Below are 20,473 nucleotides of genomic sequence, written 5' to 3' on the forward strand. Positions count from 1 at the left end.
CAAAACTGATCATTAGTACATAATAGATAATGACAGTTATTTTGGAAACGATAAAGCTACTTCTTAGAATGCGGGGGATGCGTTCCGTGTAAAAAAAGTTTCCAGTTCAAAATTTGAAAATCCGTGTAAAAAAATTTTTATGGTTTCTCGACGAATCATGCAAAATGGAGCAACTTTGCAAACATTTTGTATGGGATTTTTTGTACACGGCCGTATCGTATCGTGTGTATTTATAAACGTAGTTCCCTCTAATTCAGTTGCAACAGCGTCTTCTTGGACGACATGTTCCGTGTACGGCTGGCAAACTGCTTTGAATGGAATTATGCAACGGTATCATCAAAGACCTGGTGTAGAGGTTTCTACTATATTCAGAGTCCGCCAGTAAACCTTCGAAAAAGAAAAAAAAATGAAAAATCAATATAATAGATATGAAAAAAATGATATTAAAATTATAATTCCAATTCAATAAACTTGCTTGCCTAGGTAGTATCTCTTTGCCTAGTTGCTAATTCTAGGATATGTAATATAAAGACAAAAACATTTGTTATCATCATTAATTGCTGAAAGCTGTACCCCAGCAAAGCCGATTTTATTTTTTTTAATGTAGGTAGGTTGTGATCATTGCTAATGAAGTTGAAATAAAATACCTGCTAAGAAAAAAAAAATGCTGGACCCTCTCTCCACTAACTACGAAGAGAAAGCAGTCTTCCAGTCTCATTATTCGTCACGCATTGACAGCGCATCTATTTCCTCTTTCGGTGCTTGGTACGGCCACGCCGTCGCTTAGAACTTGGAGTCTTCGGCGAGGATCCGTTGGTAGTGGTCTTCTTGTTGTAGCTGCGCACAACTCCCCGGGAACCGCTATTCTGAACACCGCTCATGCTTGGCTTGCGACTGGTTATCAAATGCTGCGAAACGAGATCCCCCATTTCTCCCTGATGGGCCAGCATCGAGAGAAAGGTGCAAATGAATTCGTCATAGTTGTGGGTTCGCCGACAGTCATCCACTTTAAACATGGCTCGTTTCTCGTTCTCATCGCAGAGATGCTGTTCGGTTATGTTAATTTCCGACTCCAGGTTCTTCAGTAGCGAGAGCAGGTCCTTTGGTGAAAATGTACCTGCTCCAATGAATGAAGGTGGTGGCGATGGTGGAGGGTTTTCCTTCTTAATTTCTGTTTCGCCAATAATTTCAACAGAATCAGATGAGCTGTTTAGCGACACGAGAGACTCGAGCTCTTTCGACATAGGTACAGATGAATCATCCTTCTCATTCATTTCAAGTAGTTGAGAATATTCCGAACTTAGTTTTACAGGAGATTCTTCCTCTTTCTTAATTTTGTCTACCGCACCTTTGATGTCCATCTGCGATCGGCATTCGGTTCTCTTACTTTTCAACAGCTTCTCCAATGCAGCCGACACAATGGTTTGATTGGTTCGAAGCATTTTCAGTTTATGGGTGATGGCAATACGGCGATCCGGAACAACGGCCATGAGATTAAAACGAATATCCTGTTCCCCCGTAGATATTCCCAACCGGTCGGACATCACTCGACGAAATTTATCAGTCCAAGCCTCCTTTTCGCCCCATGGGCCGTGATCCATCGGAAACGGCTTCAATCCATCCAGCTCGAATAGGTGACCGTTTATTGGTACGAAACTCACAAAGTGAAATGCTTCTCCGGTAAATCTAAAATGATAATCAAATTTACATAAAATAAATAATAGTAAAGAAGTCATAGCAAAATACCTCCCAGTGCTAACGCCGGAATTACGATCCATCCGCCTTCTAGCTTGAGGCATTGCATGCGAGTTGTGCGCACATGCCAACTCAGGTGTGTTTCCAATGGCCCAGCCCTTGTTTTCCGGACACATTCCCTTCGTGTGTACTTTCAGTCGACTGAGGGTGTTTCCCAGATCGATGTCGGAACAGTTAAGCAGAACCGACAGCAGCGCATGAGTTGCACAACTGTTCGGTACTACCTGCTGAGCAAAAAATATATTGTTCACCGCTTCCTCATCCTTCACGTAGATTTCAGTGGTCTCAACGATTTTCCGACGGGCACGGCGTTCCTCGATCCATCGAAAAAGAAATATAAACCCATACACAGGACCCTCGATATTTTTTTGTAGATCGTAGATCTCTTCCACTTGAACACCTTTGACGCCGAAGTCCTCCAGTAGTAGGGTGAACAGGCCGGGATCGGACTCCAACTCCAGCCAACCGTCCGTTAGCCGGTTTATATCTACCGGCATTGCATAAACGAAACTAATTGCACCGTTTTGAGTGAAAAATAATAAAATTTGCGTGATAAACAGGTAGAAATTTGAAAAATCTGAAATTGTTTACAAAATTAAATCTGGCTTTGCGGAGACGTCACGTCGGAAAATGACATTTGAATGAACACTTCCGCACGCTTGGTTCAGCCTTGACTACACTTGAACAGTGTGATGATTTGTTTATTTAATACTAAAGACACACTGATGGTACAAGTACCACGGTTATATACCCTACACGCTCGTTCGGCTGAACTCAAATTTGGGTCGATTTAACTCAAATTAATAACTTCCTTCGAAACGTCAAACTCTGAGTAACCGAGTTTTATGAATTTGAGTGACTGTTACCCAAATAAATATAAATAAGTGGGAAACTCAAAATTGAGTTCACCGTGAAAATTTCTTAAAAATGGCGAAGTCCGATTGCTGAAGATTATCAGAAATCATATTCAATTATAAAATGTGAGTTATACAATTTGTTTAAACGCTATAAACCTATAAATACCATTCTCTTCTTCTTTAATTAATAAAATTTGCAGATATGTGGAACGATAAGTAGAACAGAGATTGAAATGAAGACAAAACAATCTGGAGAGTGTTTCTTTTCGGTAAGTTTGGAAGTATTGTATAAATATACTCAATCAAGTTGGAACCCGGAATGGGGGACTGCAGTTCGATTTTTCTCGCAATCCATTAAACCGAACGTTAAACCTAACTTCGCTACTAGTGGGCTAATCTAATTAGGTACGAAGAGAAGCTTAACGTACGGATTATAAGAAAAATTCAACTAGGGACTAGTCCCTCATTCCATTTTTCAACTTGATTGAATATATTTTGTATCACAAATGTGTATTATGCAATAGGGGTATTCACTCAACGGCGTAGTTTGCTGCGTATCTGTTTATAGAAATGTTTCATAGGTGATTTCAAATATGTCCTTTGGGATCATGTATGAAACATTTCTATAAACAGATACGCAGTAATCTACGCCGTCGAGTGAATACCCCTAATATCTTTTCAGTGTGATTAAATAAACAACTTGATCCAAAGACTGTTATATCTTTTCCTTGCAGCTACTTGTTGTATCGGAGTTCTATCTCGGCCTTAAATTCAGGCTCTGAAGGCTATGGGAAAGTGCCAGGTGCCAGGCTACGATATTACGTGCTTCCTTGTACTTCTTACCAATAACAAAATTGAAATTGCTTTCTTTATATGTATTATATTATTGAAACAATGTACATAGCATTCGGTATAAGAAATAAAATGTTTCTAAACTATCACCAGAACCATCTTCATTACAATTAAAAAATATTGAAAACATTGTTTTTCTGGAATGACAAACTCAAATTCATAAATATGCGATTTTATGAAATTGAGCAAATGTAACTCAAAATAGAATATCTTCCAAGGTGACTCAAAATTGAGTTACAGCCCATTAACTCAATTTTGTCTTGAGCCAGTTTTTCCGATTTTGAGTTAAACTGACCCAAATTTGAGTTCAGCTGAACGAGCGTGTAGTACATATTGTACCATGGTTTTCCACGTTGTACCAGCATGGTACAAGGTGACACACTAGTGGTACAACTTGTACCATGGTACGAATACCACCAGTGTGTCATTAGTATAACAGTCAAAATTGAACAAAACGGCATGGGGGCCGTTCAAAAATTACGTCCAAGGTTTGAGGGGGGGAGGGGGGTCAGAGTTTTGTGACAGTTTGTGACAGGAGAGGAAGGTGGGTTCGTCTTATGTGACGTCCGTCCACAAGAAAAAAATACTGAAAGCATTTTAGAAACAACTTGCATTTTAAAAACATTCAAACTGTTAGTAAGGGACATAACTCACTATGTTATTGTGAAAATAGTGTACGAAAAAGATAAACCACAGTAATCGCTAAAATATAAATGAGACATGTACGTACAGGGGGAGGGGGGGTCAATTATTTGTGACAGTTTGTGACAGGAGGGGGGGAGGGGGGTTGAAAATGCCGAAAAACGATGTACGTAATTTTTGAACGATCCCATGTTACTAATGACACACTGGTGGTACAAGTACCATAAGGCTATCTGACGTTTATCTTCTTTCTTTTGCACGCGCACAGACAGGATAGGGTTTGTTTTCATACGGAAACGCTTCGGAAGCGTATGAAAACAAACCCTATCCCGTATACGGAAGCTTTAGAGTACCCATTAATGGGTATTCTCGTACCCATTTTGAAGAAAAGCGGCATAACTCATTTAATGAGTAAATCGCGTTTACTCATTAATGAGTAAGCTCACTAAACTTCATTAAATGGGTATTTTTCACCCTTGATGTTTTTGATCGAAAATGGGTAAAAAATCCTCATTTAGTGTAAACAAAAGATTGAGGTTAGGGCATATTAGTCAAAAATACATTAATTAAATCAAGTCAAATATCTCTAATCATGATTTATTATTTATTTCACAAATTTTCACAACATTTAAATAGATAAAAACACTTTATAAATAGGTACACCAGTTTACAATTATGTAAAAATGTTCAATTCCGAGGAACAACAAGTTGGCCACGAAGATGCGAAACGAAGATCCTCGAGGAAAATGTTTCTGCCGCTGATGGAATCGGCTAGATTCAGTATGGACATGTGGTTTTGGGCAGTATGCAGCGGTATCACTCCTTTTCGGTTGCATTCCGTCTTGTGGAATCGCAGCAGCTGGAGGCACTATTGGCGTGAACCGGAAACTGCAGCCCCCTCTCCGGTTAGTTCCAATGCTATACTGTCTTAGTTGCTCATCGGATCTCGCATCGGATCACTGTATGATAATAATATCAGAAAAAATACATTCATTATGTTCAACTGCTGCACAAATGATGAAAAATTAAGAATCACAGTCAACCGGGACAACATAAAGTTGTATTTTCCTTACCTCATGTCCTATGCCTATAAGGGTTGCTGACGTTTAATCACCTTTCTCTTTCAAGCGCATACGAAGGATAGGGTTTGTTTTCATCGGGATACGTTTCCCGATGAAAACAAATCCTATCCTCCCTATGCGCTTGAAAGAGAAAGATGTTTCAACGGCAGCAAGCTCTATACCGTTGCCAATTTCCATTGAAATTGTAATTGATTTTTTTGTTTTTCATCGCAAACGTTTTATTGTTTAATAAATAAACTAATAACATCTTATTTTTTTAATATCAATAGTGGAAAGTAAAAATGGCGATTTCACTATATCTAAATATTACTGTGAGTACCATTTACCCATTGTAAAGTCTGACGTACAATCTTAATTAATGGGAATAAAACACCCATTTTCTGTTTTCGAAAAAATACCCATTTATTGACATGTCAGAATAATTTAAAATAATGGGTAAATGAAGTACATTTAATGGGTATTCTCAATCTTCCGTGTATGTGCGCGTGCAAGAGAAAGAAGATAAACGTCAGATAGCCTTATGGTACAAGAATCTTGAAATGAATACCACAGATCTCGCGTAACATTTGAAAAGGGCCTACAGCCAAAACGTAAACATTGAGAAAATGCTGTTCGAAAAAATGCATCACAATTTCTATTCCTATTTCCCAGGTTTATGTTGTTTTAAGCAGCAAAAACTCCCAAAAGCACATAATAAACACTATCTATCCATCCATAACCTTAATTGCATCGAAAACATGCAAAAATGTGTCGAAATCGTTAAAATAAAATTTTAAGTCTATTCTCATATTTTTCTCCGGAATAGGCCCTCTTGATAAGTCATTCTGCATTTGCTTGTCATTCATAGACCCTTTGTTTATGGCATTTTTCGAAAGTAAACACGGGATAAGGCTTTTCGGGAGGGGAAATTTTCTCTCTCCGAGGTCGGGCCGATGACGGTTCGGAAAAAAATCCCGCTATCGGCCCGAAATTGGAGGAGGCTTATCCCAGACAGATAAAAACGAGTGGCTTGGCCGTTTTTTAGGGTGGACCTACACATATTTTGAAAATAACACGTTGTAGGCCCAATCAAAAATTAGTTTTTTCTAAGTTATTTAATTGAAGATGCGGAATATTTTTATACTATTAGTAGCTATTAGAGGATACTATCGAAGGGTGTTAAAATTGAATTTGTTTACTTTTCATTGTAGGCCCTAATCAATTGTTAAGCGAGAGATAACAGATATTTCTCGCTTAACTTTTCAAAAGGACCTAAGTAACATTTTTTTCATGAACTACAGTCCCGATTCGCTGGTTGGGCCACGACCTCGGCCCAACTAACGAATTCGGTTTTTTAGTTGGGCCAATTGACAGCCATTTGAACACGTGTATTTCGACTTGAACATCACAAATGATGTCCAGTGACGCCTAATCCGATTTTCCGTGTTTACATTGAATTTTGACGTACGGTTGCTTTTTAGTTGGGCCATCGCCCAACCAGCGGAGGCCCAACTAAAAAGTGACCCAAGTATTAAAATCCCAACCAGCGAATCCCGACTGTAATTTGAGTACTGCAATCGAAAGCTTTCATGTTTTTCTGTTGATTGCGCTATTCAAAATAATTCATTTAAAAATGTTACTTAGGTCCTTTTGAAAAGTTAATCGAGATTTAGGCACCCATACAACCCATGTGTAAATTCTCGCAACTGTCATTTTAAATCATATCCCTAATCGAACTCCAACTAGCAACAGTTTGCAGATGGAGCTGCAATCGATGGCTTGCAGCAGTAACTTATCTCTAGTTTGCTATTTAAAAATATCCTATGTTTTAATTCAATTCCATAATCGAGAAAGTGCAATAGTATGCGAATTTCAAATAATATAGCATTATGCATCTGAACCTAAATTACTTATAGAACAATTTAAAATAAAACTTTTTTTTAACTATTTTTTTTACCACAAATACAAAATATGTAATCTAGGTAATTATACTTAAAATTTTCCTTCTGAGTGTTTTCAAATGTTTCGACAGAACTGTCAAACGCTTGTTTTGTTTTGAGATGAATCCCATATAATCTCTACCACCACCTAAAGTATTCGCGTTTAAACGTAAAATATGGGCCGTAAATGTGAATTTTATACCTGTGGAAACCATCAGGGAAGTGGAAACAAATCATTTTACAGTTTTCCGAGAAGCCACGATCAGTAAGTATTATAGGTATTAAGGCCGGTCCCAATCCTGAAGTTGCAGTTTAAGTTTGGTACTGCTGGAAGTTATAATATTTATAGCTGTCAAAATAAAACTACAACTTGGTGCCCGAAACGCACAGTTGTAAACAAAATAAAACTTGGTTTTATTTTTCCAAAACGCAAAAACAAAACAAACTAACATTTTCCGCGGTAGTTTTTCTCTCACAAACAAACTACAATGAGTTTGTCTATCATCTGAGACACACAAACACTATTAAATAAATTTAAAACTCAGTTCCATTCCAGTTTCAAATCAGGTCATATTTACAACAAACCAGTCGAGCAGTTGCAAATCAGTTTCAAAAAGTGCTCGAAAAATAAAACTACAACTCTGCGTTGCGAACTGGTAGTTTCAGTTTCAGTTTGATTTCCAAACACGCCATACAAAACCCAACAGCATTGCGACCGGCCTTAATATATAGTTTTGTATCTAAGCAGCATTACAATAATTCCAGATGTTCCTTAGGCCGGTCCCAATGCTGAAGTTGCAGTTTCAGTTTGGTACTGCTTGATGTTATAAAATTTATAACTGTCAAAATAGAACTACAACTTGGTGCCCGCAACGCAGAGTTGTAAACGAAATGCAACTTGGTTTTATTTTTTCATAAAACAAAAATAAAACAAACTAACATTTTTCGCGGTAGTTTTTACCTCGCATACGAACAACAATGAGTTTGTCAATCATCTCAAACAAACAAACACAATTAAATAAATTTGAAACTCAGTTTCATTCAAGTTTCAAATCAGGTTTTATTTGCAACAAACCAGTCGAGCAGTTGCAAATCAGTTTCAAAAAGTGCTCGAAAAATAAAACTGCAACTCTGCGTTGCGAACTGCTAGTTTCAGTTCTAGTTTGATTTCCAAACACGCCATACAAAACCCAACAGCATTGCGACCGGCCTTATGGGTTCAAGCCTGCAACTCTCAGGAAACAAGTAGAATGTTTGAGCTACATGGAGTACAGGCACTGAGGAAGAAGAAGGTATGCTCTGAGCATTTCAAGACAGCTTCGTTCAAGGACCCAAGCAGGACAGATAAAGGGTAAATACACACATAACATACAACTGCTCGATTCTATGGCCATTATTTTTTAGATTGATTAGTGGTGCTGTTCCAATAACCTGCGTCGGTTTTGCATTTGAGGATAGCAAACAGAAGAGCTTCGAACTTCCGGAATCAAACGTCGAATGCTTGACCGAAGACCCTGATTTTGATTTGAGGCAAAGTAGCTTGCACGAGGAACCATTTGAAAAACCATTTCAGCAAGCATATGAGGAAGAAATTAATCACAACGTTCAGTTTGGCGAAGCGTCTCGCACATTTGTTAAATGTGATACGAATGACGTTAATAACAATATGAACAGAGACAAACCACATGTGCTAGGCTGGACATATGATCAGCACCACCAAAGAGCTTCCTACGTGGATGTAAAGCTGGAACAAGGTTTGAAGCAGTCTCCTGAACAGCGCCAACATCGCACTATTATGTACGACGTGCCATTGTCCAGCGTGACCGACGACCCCGATTTTGATTCGTGGAAAAACAGGTCGCACGAGAAACTGTTTCAACAAGCTTCCTACGTGGATGTACCGCTGGGTGAACAGCATGGTATGGAGCTATCCAAGGGGTAAACCACTCGGCACAATGTGCCGGCGGCACATTTCGGCACACTTTCGGCACGTCTGGGCACCCTTCTTTATATGATCCTGTTTTGACAGCTGTGTTTTTATGAAATGTCAATACTGCAGTGTCAAGAGTGTAAAACATGATAGAACTTTAATCCATCAGGTTTAGGTAATCATATTACGAAACGCAGCGCTTCCATATCAACCGATGGCTACCTCCCCGAAGGCGCGACGACACTCAAGGCCATTGAAACTCCTCCCAGGGAATGCGTGGCAGACGTTACTATCGTCAGTTTGAACACAAGAATCGATTCCAAAATTTGCAAATCTATTTTGATAATCGCAAATTCAATCTTGCAAGAAGTCTGAGCACTGGGCTCTGTCGCTTCCAGCAATTCCAGCAGACTTGGATACCTGTGGATTGATGGAGGAGGATGTCATTAATGAGAATCTGCTGCCGGAATCAAACTGCAGCACTCTTGCTAAGTAAATAGATATCAAACCGCCGACACCGTTCCGCCAGTGCTGGCAATAGAAATTGGAAAGAAGTGTCTAGGAAGACCGCAGGTCGCCAAAAAACAAATTACGCTAAAACGACGAGTTCATTCAACTCGCGACTGGAGAACACCAGACGGTAGTTGAGATTTCAAACGTGCAACTGACTTCTGGAGAAGTGCGACCCCGCGGAAGTAAGTCGTACGGGTTTCGGTCTAAAGAAATGCCAATCATGCCTTGTGCTTTCTATGCGATAGTTACAGATACAGTTCTACACACTTACTGCTGTGAACCATGGGGGCTGACCGACCATTGATATGTACCGTATGTTTGAAGTGCAAAAGTTGATCGACTAATGTAACCAAGTATATCGGTAACTTGCAGATATATAGGTCGTGTTTGCATGGACATGATTGTAACGTTGGCCTTCTCTGTCAAAAGTGGCCTTCTATGTCAAAACAGCCACAGAATAATAACGATTTGCTACCTCAGCAAACTATCTTTGATGTATTAACTCCAAGGCAGATATCTTGAAAAAAGTCGGAAGGATTAGCAATAGTGGTAGTAGTAGCAACGACAGCAACGCTACTGGTGGATCCAAGAAAGATGGCATGGAAGTTGATAATGCCGATGATCAATGACGCTGTGAAGTGTAGTTAGGATTTGAGCAACGATGGATGGATATAAAGCGTGTCCCACCCGGGATCGAGGATGTACTATTGAGTACAATGAAGCAGCTCCTGTCGTCTAGTCCAAACTTGAAAACAAAATATAATATACATATTATGAGATATGCAGGCCAGCGTTCGGAGTTTTTTTTAATTCCATGTTGCAATCATTCCCTGCAGTAAAGACAAAACGTTAAAAATACCAAACTTGGCGGGATTTAAAATGAACCCTTCCCTGGAAGCATATTCTGGACGCACAGGTGTCCCTGAGTTTATCTGTAGTGCTAGTAAAAGAATGTCGACATGAATGAATGTTTTCAAAAAACTGAAAATATCACAATTGAATGGAATGAACGATTTCTGAGGCGATTATGGTGATATGAAAGTTTGCTATTCGTTGAATGCGGCGTTGAACAAGGCGTGTCATTAACGGGTGCTCTTTCTTCCACAAAAATCTCAAATAACAGCGGCATAGCAATTTCCAAGGTACATAGATGCATTCTCCCGTAAATCTGTCAGAATCACGCCTTTTGGCATTTTAGTATCCGGAATCGTGCACCTGCTTCATGCGGTCACGGAGGAAATGTTCAGATTTCCACCGTTGTTCTTTAGTTTTTTATTGTATTCTACCTGAATATTTCTTTGGCTTGCCCTCAACTGAGATCACATTGAACGCCAGTTCTACTTCCTGTCGATCTGGATAGGTGATACGTTGAATTTGTCACCGTTCACACTTGGATTCATGGCGATCCGGTTCTTGACGGCATTGCCGATCAGTCGTTTCGTATCAGCAAGCGCCACGTTGTACGGGGGCGTGCGATTGCCTTCCTGATTGGAAATGATTCAAAACTGTCGTGTTGGAAGGTACCGACGCTGAAAGAATACACATTTTTTCCGGATTTAACATCTTTTCCAGTTTTTTCTTGATGAGCTATTTGCTCTTGTTGCAATCCAGTTGTGATGTTTCCTGGAGGGTGGGAACGGATAATAACCTGGATAATAATCATATTCACTTTATGCTGAATGTGTTTAGTGGAACTTATTGTCGGGCCGGCACCAAACCGGACCGCGCGATTGAGCACTCGCGCTGCGACGCGAGTCGCGACAATTTGAAATATTTCATTAGTAGTGCGCATCATGCACGCATGGATGTACTATCATGCGCACTAATCAGAAATGAGTTGCGACGTCTGATAACTGCAGATATTTCATTTTATTGAAAACAAATTTTCGATTTTCTACTATACACGGAATACATTATTGGAAGGATTCCTGCTGGTTCGGATGATTCCTTTAGAAAGTCGGATGTAAACGATGCGATGTCGTCAAAGATGGTAAAACGTCTTGAATGTTTTGCATGAAAACCAAAACAAACATAAACAAAATGTTTTACCGTGATGCCGTTTAATCATTAAATCCAGTGCAGCCAAAAACTATATCTTTTTCACTTCGGCACATTTCGGCACACTTCAAGGCACAGTGGGCACAATCAATCACTTTGAAAGTGTGCCGAGTGGCTTACCCCTTGGAGCTATCCTTTGGACAGTGTCAACAACACCTTGCCGTGCGCGACGGGAAAACGCCCAGTATGAAAAACGAATTTCTGACCGACAGCCCCGATTCCGATTGCAAGGATGATAACCACGACAGCGTTCAATTAGGCGAAGCGTCTCTGTCAGTGTTAACCACTTGTGATAAGATCGACAATTTCAGAACTGTAGAAAGTGGCGAACGACAACTGATGGAGTTGTTACCATCTGGTCAACACCACCAAACAACTTTCAACGTGGATGTTCAGCAGGGTGTGCAGTAGAGTGATTCAAATTTTGACTTTTTCGCTCCCCGATGCTTAAACGATTACATTTGCCATTTTAATGATCCTCCCAAATTTTTAGCTAATTTGGATGTAATTTGAGTGAGCACGAACAGTTTGAAGTTTGTATGAAAATCACTATGAAAACAGTAACTTTTGTAGAAAACCGTTCCCAACGCTTCCCATTAAACTCTAAAAATATATGATTATATTGACAACATAGAAAATTTAACAAGCTAGCAGATCGTCTTTGTTGCGAAACGTTTTGATGCTTGCAAGAAAAATTATTAATGAACTACTGAATTGTGGGAAATTCAATTTAACACGTAAAAGAATCCAGCTTTCCACGCTCGGTAATGGCGGCTTGTCGGTATGTAAAAATCAATCGGTCGCTGTACTGTTTGACACTAGCTGGAAGAAAACTCACTGTCGAAAAGGCCTTTTTTCCCTTCCCCTCACCAAGGAACGCCAGTGGGCTTTCCTCCAGCTAGTGTCAAAACAGTACAGTGACCAATTGATTTTTACACACCGATAAGCCGCCATTACCGAGCGTGGAAAGCTGGATAACATCAATATCAATAATGATCATTTTTGGTTTCTCCATAGCTTGGCTTCCAAACGACAAATCGCTTCGCAACAACAACTGCTTTTCAGCTTAGGAAGTATTCTATGTAGTCAACGTGTTGATTACCATTAAATATTTCATGAGAAACCTCACGGAACGATCTTTTACATAAGGGTCGATTTTCAAAGTAATTTCCATGCAAACTTCACATGACGTGTGCACAACCAAATTATATTCAAATTTGCTAAAAATTTAGGAGGATTATCAAAATGGTAAATGCAATCGTTTAAGCATCGGGGAGCAAAAAAAGTCAAAATTTGAATCACTCTAGTGTGCAGCATAGTGAGCCATCTCTTGAACAGTGGCAACAGCACGCTACCATGTATGACGAGAAATTGGTCAATGTGAAATACGAAATGGGCCTAAAAATGCTTCATGGTATTTCGGCTATCCAGCCTCATGACAGCGTTAGGTTTCTTGAACTCAAAAAGGCACAGAAAAAACATAACGATTATCTCAAGCTACAACTCAAATCCGTCCGTCGCAGGCTGTTCGTTTCTGAGCAAACAAGCAACCGTCGATTGGCTACTGCTAATAGGAATAGACGCACCATCTTGAAGATGAGGAACGAAATGAATGCTTTGAAAAAACAAAAATCGTCAGTAGAAAAACTTGGCGCACAAGCGGCTGCGAATCCCGTAATTAGGGATTTTTTGAATAATGCCGGAATTTATCTAAGTGGTCCGCGTACATGTCGATTCATCAGGAACTCCAAGCATATTGTACTGCCCCACAAAAGCACCGTTTATAACTACAACAAAAATATTCGATTGGAGCCAGGCCTGAATGAAGTTATTCTGAATTTAATGAAGAGTAAGGTGAAGCGGATGCGATCTAAAATGGATAAAATAGTTATGATCTGTATCGACGGAATGTCAGTAAAACCAGAGCTAACCTACTGCGCGAAATCGGATACATTTTACGGCTTTCCAAATCATGGCTTTACTTCGAAAAATTGAAAAAAATGACCCTTCAAAATTAGCGACTGAAGCAGTTGTAGTTATGGTGTCTGGGATATACCGTAGCTTCAAACAGGTATATGATATCATCTACTACACACTTAATCAGCATTTCAATGTTCGGTATTTTGTTTGCCGAGTTCCAACTGCAATATTTCGTTTTTACTGAACTGCTAGTTTTTTAGTGGACCACCAATGATTGTCAGTAATAAATTCCGGAGATTCGGTAAAACGTTATGTTGATTATTATTCCTAAATTGCTGAACAGCACAAAAATTCGGTAAAAATCCACCAGTTAAAAATGAAAATTAACCGACTAGCCATTAAAAAAATGCTGAACGCTATTGTAGAGGCCCTCGATGTTGTTTTCTTGATTCTTTTCCTCCGGTTGAGCTACGCGAGCTACCATTTTGAAAATTATTTCCGTCGTCTGGATGACGCGTTTCCAAAAGTGATCTTTTTGTCTGAAAATTGAAGTTTTCATCGCACAACAGTGTAAAACAAGTGAAAGGCATCATGAGAACCCGGGCCTCCTACATCTGGGAACTTTTTAAAAAGAATTTATCATGGAAAATAGCCTCTCGAATTATCGAATACGGTTATAACCAGCTTGCAAAAACATCTTTCACGGTAAGCACCGACGGTGCGTCGGTGTGCTAAGGATGATGTTAATAAGTTAAGGATTTTCTCTTTTGTTTAGGATCCAATTCCCTGTTTGACAATAATAAATTATAACCCACCAAAGTCTTCATTTCGCCTTACTTATAGCCAATTCAGATTACGATCAGTTACGAGGTATTTGACATGAAAAATGACAATAAAGCCCCAAACGCAATACAACGGAACGGCGACGGAAACGGAAAATCTGACAGAAAATATATGGGCTAACTGTCAAATTTGCCGTTTCCGTCGCCGTTCCGTTGTATTGCGTTTGTTTGGGGCTTAAGAAACTCAATGAAAATACGATGAGATCAAGAAACTATTATGTCAAATACCACGTAAATGATCGTAATCTGAATAGGCTATTATTTTCGATGCAAATGTACATTGATTAGATATTCTGTCTAGTCGGTAAAATGCTTTCAAAAAAATAAATCCTCATTTACTGACTAACTCAGTTATGTCCCTATAAACAAACAACCTTCATTACCGATTTTAATGTTTATTTGACATTTCTCGATTATGCTGAAAACTCGGTAATGTAAAATATTGCTGTTGAAATTACTCAGTAAAATTTTTACCGACTCCGGTAAAATAAAGTAGCTGTGTAAGCTGTTTAGCACTACGACCGAGACTACGACTACTGAGATAAAATTACTAACGCGGACTACCGTGATCAGAAAATCAAAGGAAATAAATTTTCAACTCAGGCGTCTCTTGACCGATTTATATTTCTTTTACGGACGTCTTACCCATTTCGTCCAGTTTCGCCATACTGGTCAGTTATATTTCTGGGGATGCTCACTTTTTGCCCACAAGAGCGTGTCTAAGAATGTTTTTTTTCAAAACAAATATGGTAGATTTTGAATTACATGACATACTTCAGTGCGAGTTCAGTGTGAACAACTCTTACAGGTTCAAACAATATTCCATAACACTATTTTAGCATTAACTGTACTATGTGTGAACAATATATTTGTTTTGGACATCTCCAGTGACTCGAAAATGACTTCTATACTGATGAAGATTATATACAAATTTTGACAAAGAAAACTACGGAATTCCAGAACAGTTAGGAAAACCTAGAACATCTGGTTTTAATATAAGTAGGTTGCAAATCATATACGTAGGCTCTACGGAATTGGATGGGGAGATGACTGGTCGGTTTCAGATAGCAATCGAGCGCAGTTGACCTGGTAGACCAATTGATCCAAGCTCTAGAACAGAGAGAACCTAGAACATCTGGTTTGTGCTAAACCGAGTGGAATATCGTACGCATGGCATCATTGGACTTACATGGACATGACGGGTTTCCATGGTCACTAGGGATGTCCAAAAGAAACATATTATTCACACATAATTTAGTCAATGTTAAAATAGAGTTATAAAACATTTTTTGAACCTGTATGTGTTGATCACACTAAACATACATACATGACATACGTCATGTAAATAAAAAGGTGCTATATTTCCATCCTTACTCACGCTTCTCTAGAGAAAAATTGAGCATCCCTCGAAATAATACTCACCAGTATAGTGAAACTAGATAGGTAAGACATTCGTAAGAAAATGTGAAAATCGGTCGAAAGACGCCTGAGCACCAGCTGTTTGAAAATTTGATTTTCCGATTTTCTGATCACGGTATTTGGCGTGCTAATAAATATTATCAATTCAGTGCAAATCCGAATTATAGCCGCTAACAAAGTTGGATTTTTCTCACAATTCGTACGCTAAACCTAACTTCGGAAGTGGTGCGCTGTTTTCATTTGGTGATGTGCTATACAGCGCACTACTTCCGAAATTAGGTTTAACGCGAGGTTTAACGTATGGATTGTGAGAAAAATCCAATTTCAATAGCGGCTATAATTCGATTTTCTACTGAATTTATAATATATATCTCAAGCATCCAATCTAAACTTCTAAATCTAAATTCTAAATCTAAAGGGCTTCCACGTTGCTCACTTTTTTTTCTGCTGAAATGTCATTCCAAAATGAACTCAGAAATAAAGCCCCAAACGCAATACAACGGAACGGCGACGGAAACGGAAAATTTGACAGAAAATATATGGGCTAACTGTCGCCGTTCCGTTGTATTGCGTTTGGGGCTTAAACGCATGTTCTTTCATGAGAACACCGTATGAAAATTTTACACAAGAATGGGTTATGAATTTCAAAAGGTAAAGTTATGAATTTTGTGAAGTTTGTTATGTTTTTAATAAGGGTCTTATGAAACAGAAATGAAATGAATTTTTGATGTTTCATAAGGCAAAGTTTATGAAAATCAAAATTTATTTTCCGCCAGTGAAGGGAAAGTGGTTACCTCCAATACGTTTTCCAAATCAATATCTTCCACATAATGTACATATTCACATATGAGTTTTCACAACATTAAATTTAAAACAATACCGGTGAAAATGGTAAAAATTTGCTCTATTTTTGGCGGTCTATATTTTTGAAACTGTTAGAAAATTAGACCAAAAAATAGAGCAGTGGTGAAAACCTTGGTGAAAACGTCGTTTTATACCACAATTCCCCGAAAGTGTGATTCAACCTGAATTATTAATTATTAATTATTAATTATTACAGTCGGGATTCGCTGGTTGGGATTTTAATACTTGGGTCACTTTTTAGTTGGGCCTCCGCTGGTTGGGCGATGGCCCAACTAAAAAGCAACCGTACGTCAAAATTTAATGTAAACACGGAAAATCGGATTAGGCGTCACTGGACATCATTTGTGATGTTCAAGTCGAAATACACGTGTTCAAATGGCTGTCAATTGGCCCAACTAAAAAACCGAATTCGTTAGTTGGGCCGAGGTCGTGGCCCAACCAGCGAATCGGGACTGTAATTATTAAATGAACTCCTGCTTTGTGTTCATTGAAACGTCATGTTGACGGAACGGTACTTTTGTTTTTTTTTTCGCACACAGATGACAGTCACCTGTCTGCTTCGAAACTGTTGGTGAGATTTTTCGTATTTTCTGTCGTTTTGTAGTGTAAAGTTTCAATTTGTTACTTTCTTTCGCCAATATTTGCTAATAACCTTCATTTGTGGCTGAAATAGTAATTGTTGTGCCCCCGCAGGTTGTTCTGGTGCAAACTTAACAATAGAATCGACCAACAGCGATGGTATTTTGGAGACCAATGTTGAATTCTGCCAAACGCATTCCCCTGATCAAGTTCCGTAAAGGAGGTCCCTATCTGGAAAGCGGCAGTGCCGGACACCCTACGGGAGCAGCTGGCACCGCATCCGGTGCGGCACAAACGGTGAGTACCGGCTTTACTTACTGGTAGGTGGTAGCGCAGGGACTGAAAGTTTGTTTTCAATTTCGGGGATTACGCACCATTTCACTTAATATATGAGGGAGATTACATAATTTTGTATGAGCTGTACATAGGGCTGGTAACAATTGAAGTTATTATGAATAGGTCACCATTTTTAAGGCATCATTGGCATTTGGTTGGTAGAAAATATTGTCCCGTTTTCCATCTCATTGAACAACTCATCTTTAAAGAAAACAATAAAGCACCAAATTCCGTAGGAACTTTTTGTTAACAAGCGTGCATCCTTCTAAAAACAATACAAACATCAGACACGGGAATTAATCGCCTTTCTTTCCTTGCTTTTGATAAAAAATATTAAAAATGAATATGGATGTACACCTACTAATCAGAGAAATGTAATTTTGGTGTCTTGAGACTTATTCGTCGACAACTTTTTTCAAAAGTAATTTACAGTTTTAAACATTTAATGAACATGTCACGCTTAAAGGATCATGTAACTTTATCTAACAGGTCCTTGCTGATCGGTTGTGAGACACAAATTAGTGTCTAATGACATTAATGTTATAACATTTCGTGACATTTGTGTAATTCTGCTCATGTCCCACGCTTTGCATTTAGAACATTGATCTGTTAGGAATAAATATCCATCAAGCGTCACAGATTTCTGAAAAAAATCCAAATTTATTGAGAATAATCCTGCCGAAGCCATCATTTCCCCTCATTAATTATATTTGTAAAAAAAACATCCTTTTCCAATACGATTAATGAGATGCTAGAGAATTTTTGATATTCCACTAGAGCTACAACACTGCCGTCCTGCGCATATTTGTCCCATGTTACCTGGGATTCGTATCTACATGGGACAGTTATGCGTATAACGGCAGTACAGCAAAAAAAAAGACAATCAACAAAAAAATCTACCGTTTTGATTCATATTTTGGACAATCACTTTAAAAAAGCCATTCAGACAATAATTACAAATATTTTTCATAGGTTTATTTTTTTGTGATATTGATTATCCTTACCAAAAACTATTAAAAATTTTGTTTTCCGTCAGTGTTAACGATATAAGTCATTTTCAGGATTAACTACTAGCTTATTTATCATCACATCTCAGCGTGCAACCATCAAGCTATATAATGTTATCATCTTGTTGCAGAGTCCGGTTTCACCGGGTGGGGCGATCGAAGAGTGGCAGCTGCCTGCCAGATACCGCAGGAAACCCATCGACGATGTGGAAATCGAATGGATTAATCGCGGAGGACCGCCGGCGTAAAACAGTTCCATACTTCGTGGCCGTGGAAGCTGATCCTAGTCATTTAAGCTATTTGCGCTCCTAAACACACCACTAAATATTTTTTGTCATCATTATATTCACTCATCTTCTGCGTGTTATCACCACATTGTAGCGTTGACCTTTCAGTTAAAAAAAATAGAACTGCTCTACCATGCGCCATTGAAGCCGTTGTTAGATGTCCAAATGAAGCAAACTAAATAGAAGTGAAACCTATCAATATCAACGATGGTGCTAAATAGGCAAAACTGACGACTTGATTAAGAGAGCAGTAAGTAAAACATAATTGATGGCAAATCGTGTACTTCTCTGGCTGATGAGTTGATTCAGTCTGTAACGATTATCAGCCAACATTGATTATAATAAAAAAATCAAAATTGTATTTAATTAAAATTATTTGAATAAAGCTCATTAAAACTAGTGTTGTAATGTGGTTTTACCTACCTACCTATGATGATCGTACACTCCGTGTTGTCCGGAGCAAAACCAAATGTAATGTCTTATTCACAGGGTGGCCACCGAACCGGGAAAAACGGGAAAAGCGAAGTCACCGGGAAAAAAAGCGGGAAAAACCGGGAATTCAGGACATGTACCGGGAAAAAATAAATTTTCGTCAAATACATTCAAAATTCTTCAAAGTTTTTAATGAAGCTGACACAAGGATAAAATTTACTCTTCAATGTTTATTACACAGTCGCATTCAAACTAAAATATTTGATTTTAGTACATGGTTTGAGGTACAAAAATTAAATAGATCTTTTTCCCAAATCCAGTTTTCGTGTTGATCTAGTTATAGATAATTTTGATATTGATTATGAGTGACATATATCACAAATATTGTATTATAAGGCAAGCATAGAATAAAATATTGAAATATTCCTTTTTTTAAATGAATGTATTTAACTTTAAATTATTCTTCTACTGGTCAAACTTGCCCTTTCTGTTTTTTCAATTGCACAGAATTCGAAAACAATAATGTGATGAGTAATGTACATTTTAAAACATGCTCAAAAGTTGTTTAGAAATATACTTAAAAATTCTACAAAATTCTATTCGATCAAAAAACCCAAAAATACACAAATCAGCTCCTAATAATTCAGCCGAAAATTATATAAAAGTTTATTGCAATGTTCTGTGAAATTGTTCTGTAGCATACCAACTGCCGTTTTTGCAATTTTGAGGTCAATCGAGCAATCAGAACCAATTTCCAGATCGAATGAGTGACGGAGGTGTATTTTCCTATACATTTTGGCTGAAATCCCCATACAAACTTCAAATCAAATGCGCCAGCTTATGCAACAAGCGATTGAGCTGAAATTTTCAGAGATTGATTTTCTCACCCAAAGACACAATTCTGGGGGGTGCCCCGTAGAATCCGACAACATTTTTTTCTCCCCATAGTAATCTGGGCCAGTCTAATGCCCAAGGAGTCCACTCTAAAACATCCTTTACCGAACCGGGAATAGAACTCGCTATCTCCGGAAGGCAATTCTGCGCTTTTGCTCCAGGTACCCGGAGATCCGTCGTTGTAATTTTTTTCACCGTGATTCCTTCTGGACTTCCTTCCTCCTGGAAGTCGAAAAAACTCCTGCAATTCCCAGGAAACTCTTGACAAAATCCTGCAGGAATGCT

At 38.6% G+C, this 20,473-nt stretch overlaps 2 protein-coding genes, 1 long non-coding RNA gene and 1 pseudogene across 4 annotated transcripts; 3 read left to right on the forward strand and 1 right to left on the reverse strand.

The window, feature by feature from the left end:
- Positions 1 to 540: 540 nt before the first annotated feature.
- LOC134220251 (ubiquitin carboxyl-terminal hydrolase calypso) lies at positions 541 to 2,393 on the reverse strand. Its single transcript, XM_062699251.1, has 2 exons — positions 1,747 to 2,393; positions 541 to 1,686 (listed from the first exon to the last, which is right to left on the reverse strand). The coding sequence occupies exons 1-2, from the start codon at positions 2,250 to 2,252 to the stop codon at positions 744 to 746; spliced, it is 1,449 nt and encodes a 482-aa protein (XP_062555235.1). The 5' UTR covers positions 2,253 to 2,393; the 3' UTR covers positions 541 to 743.
- A 190-nt stretch (positions 2,394 to 2,583) lies between these two features.
- Positions 2,584 to 3,444, forward strand: LOC134226006 (uncharacterized). The gene is made up of 3 exons (XR_009983369.1): positions 2,584 to 2,735; positions 2,813 to 2,881; positions 3,347 to 3,444. It is a non-coding gene; the product is annotated as an uncharacterized LOC134226006 (long non-coding RNA).
- A 9,520-nt stretch (positions 3,445 to 12,964) lies between these two features.
- Positions 12,965 to 13,772, forward strand: LOC134222548 (uncharacterized; annotated as a pseudogene).
- Positions 13,773 to 17,157: 3,385 nt separating this feature from the next.
- Positions 17,158 to 19,262, forward strand: LOC134220252 (uncharacterized). 2 transcript variants are annotated; one of them, XM_062699252.1, is made up of 3 exons: positions 17,158 to 17,224; positions 17,347 to 17,529; positions 18,707 to 19,262. In XM_062699252.1, exons 2-3 carry the CDS (start codon positions 17,389 to 17,391, stop codon positions 18,821 to 18,823), a joined length of 258 nt encoding a protein of 85 aa, XP_062555236.1. In that variant the 5' UTR covers positions 17,158 to 17,224; positions 17,347 to 17,388; the 3' UTR covers positions 18,824 to 19,262. The 2 variants fall into 2 exon arrangements, with proteins under 2 accessions (XP_062555236.1, XP_062555237.1); XM_062699253.1 differs by having other exon boundaries at positions 17,193 to 17,258.
- The last annotated feature ends 1,211 nt before the right edge of the window (positions 19,263 to 20,473 follow it).

This window comes from Armigeres subalbatus, chromosome 3 (genome assembly GCF_024139115.2).
Source record: "Armigeres subalbatus isolate Guangzhou_Male chromosome 3, GZ_Asu_2, whole genome shotgun sequence".
In the NCBI taxonomy this organism is placed as follows: domain Eukaryota; kingdom Metazoa; phylum Arthropoda; class Insecta; order Diptera; family Culicidae; genus Armigeres; species Armigeres subalbatus.

Bases quoted from the DNA above. Each gene is read 5' to 3' on its own strand.
- LOC134220252 (XM_062699252.1), top strand. From the start codon at position 17,389: ATGGTATTTTGGAGACCAATGTTGAATTCTGCCAAACGCATTCCCCTG. The intron at 17,530-18,706 runs GTGAGTACCGGC...ATCTTGTTGCAG, and splicing joins CATCCGGTGCGGCACAAACG to AGTCCGGTTTCACCGGGTGG.
- LOC134220251 (XM_062699251.1), bottom strand. From the start codon at position 2,252: ATGCCGGTAGATATAAACCGGCTAACGGACGGTTGGCTGGAGTTGGAG. The intron at 1,687-1,746 runs GTATTTTGCTAT...TTATCATTTTAG, and splicing joins TCCGGCGTTAGCACTGGGAG to ATTTACCGGAGAAGCATTTC.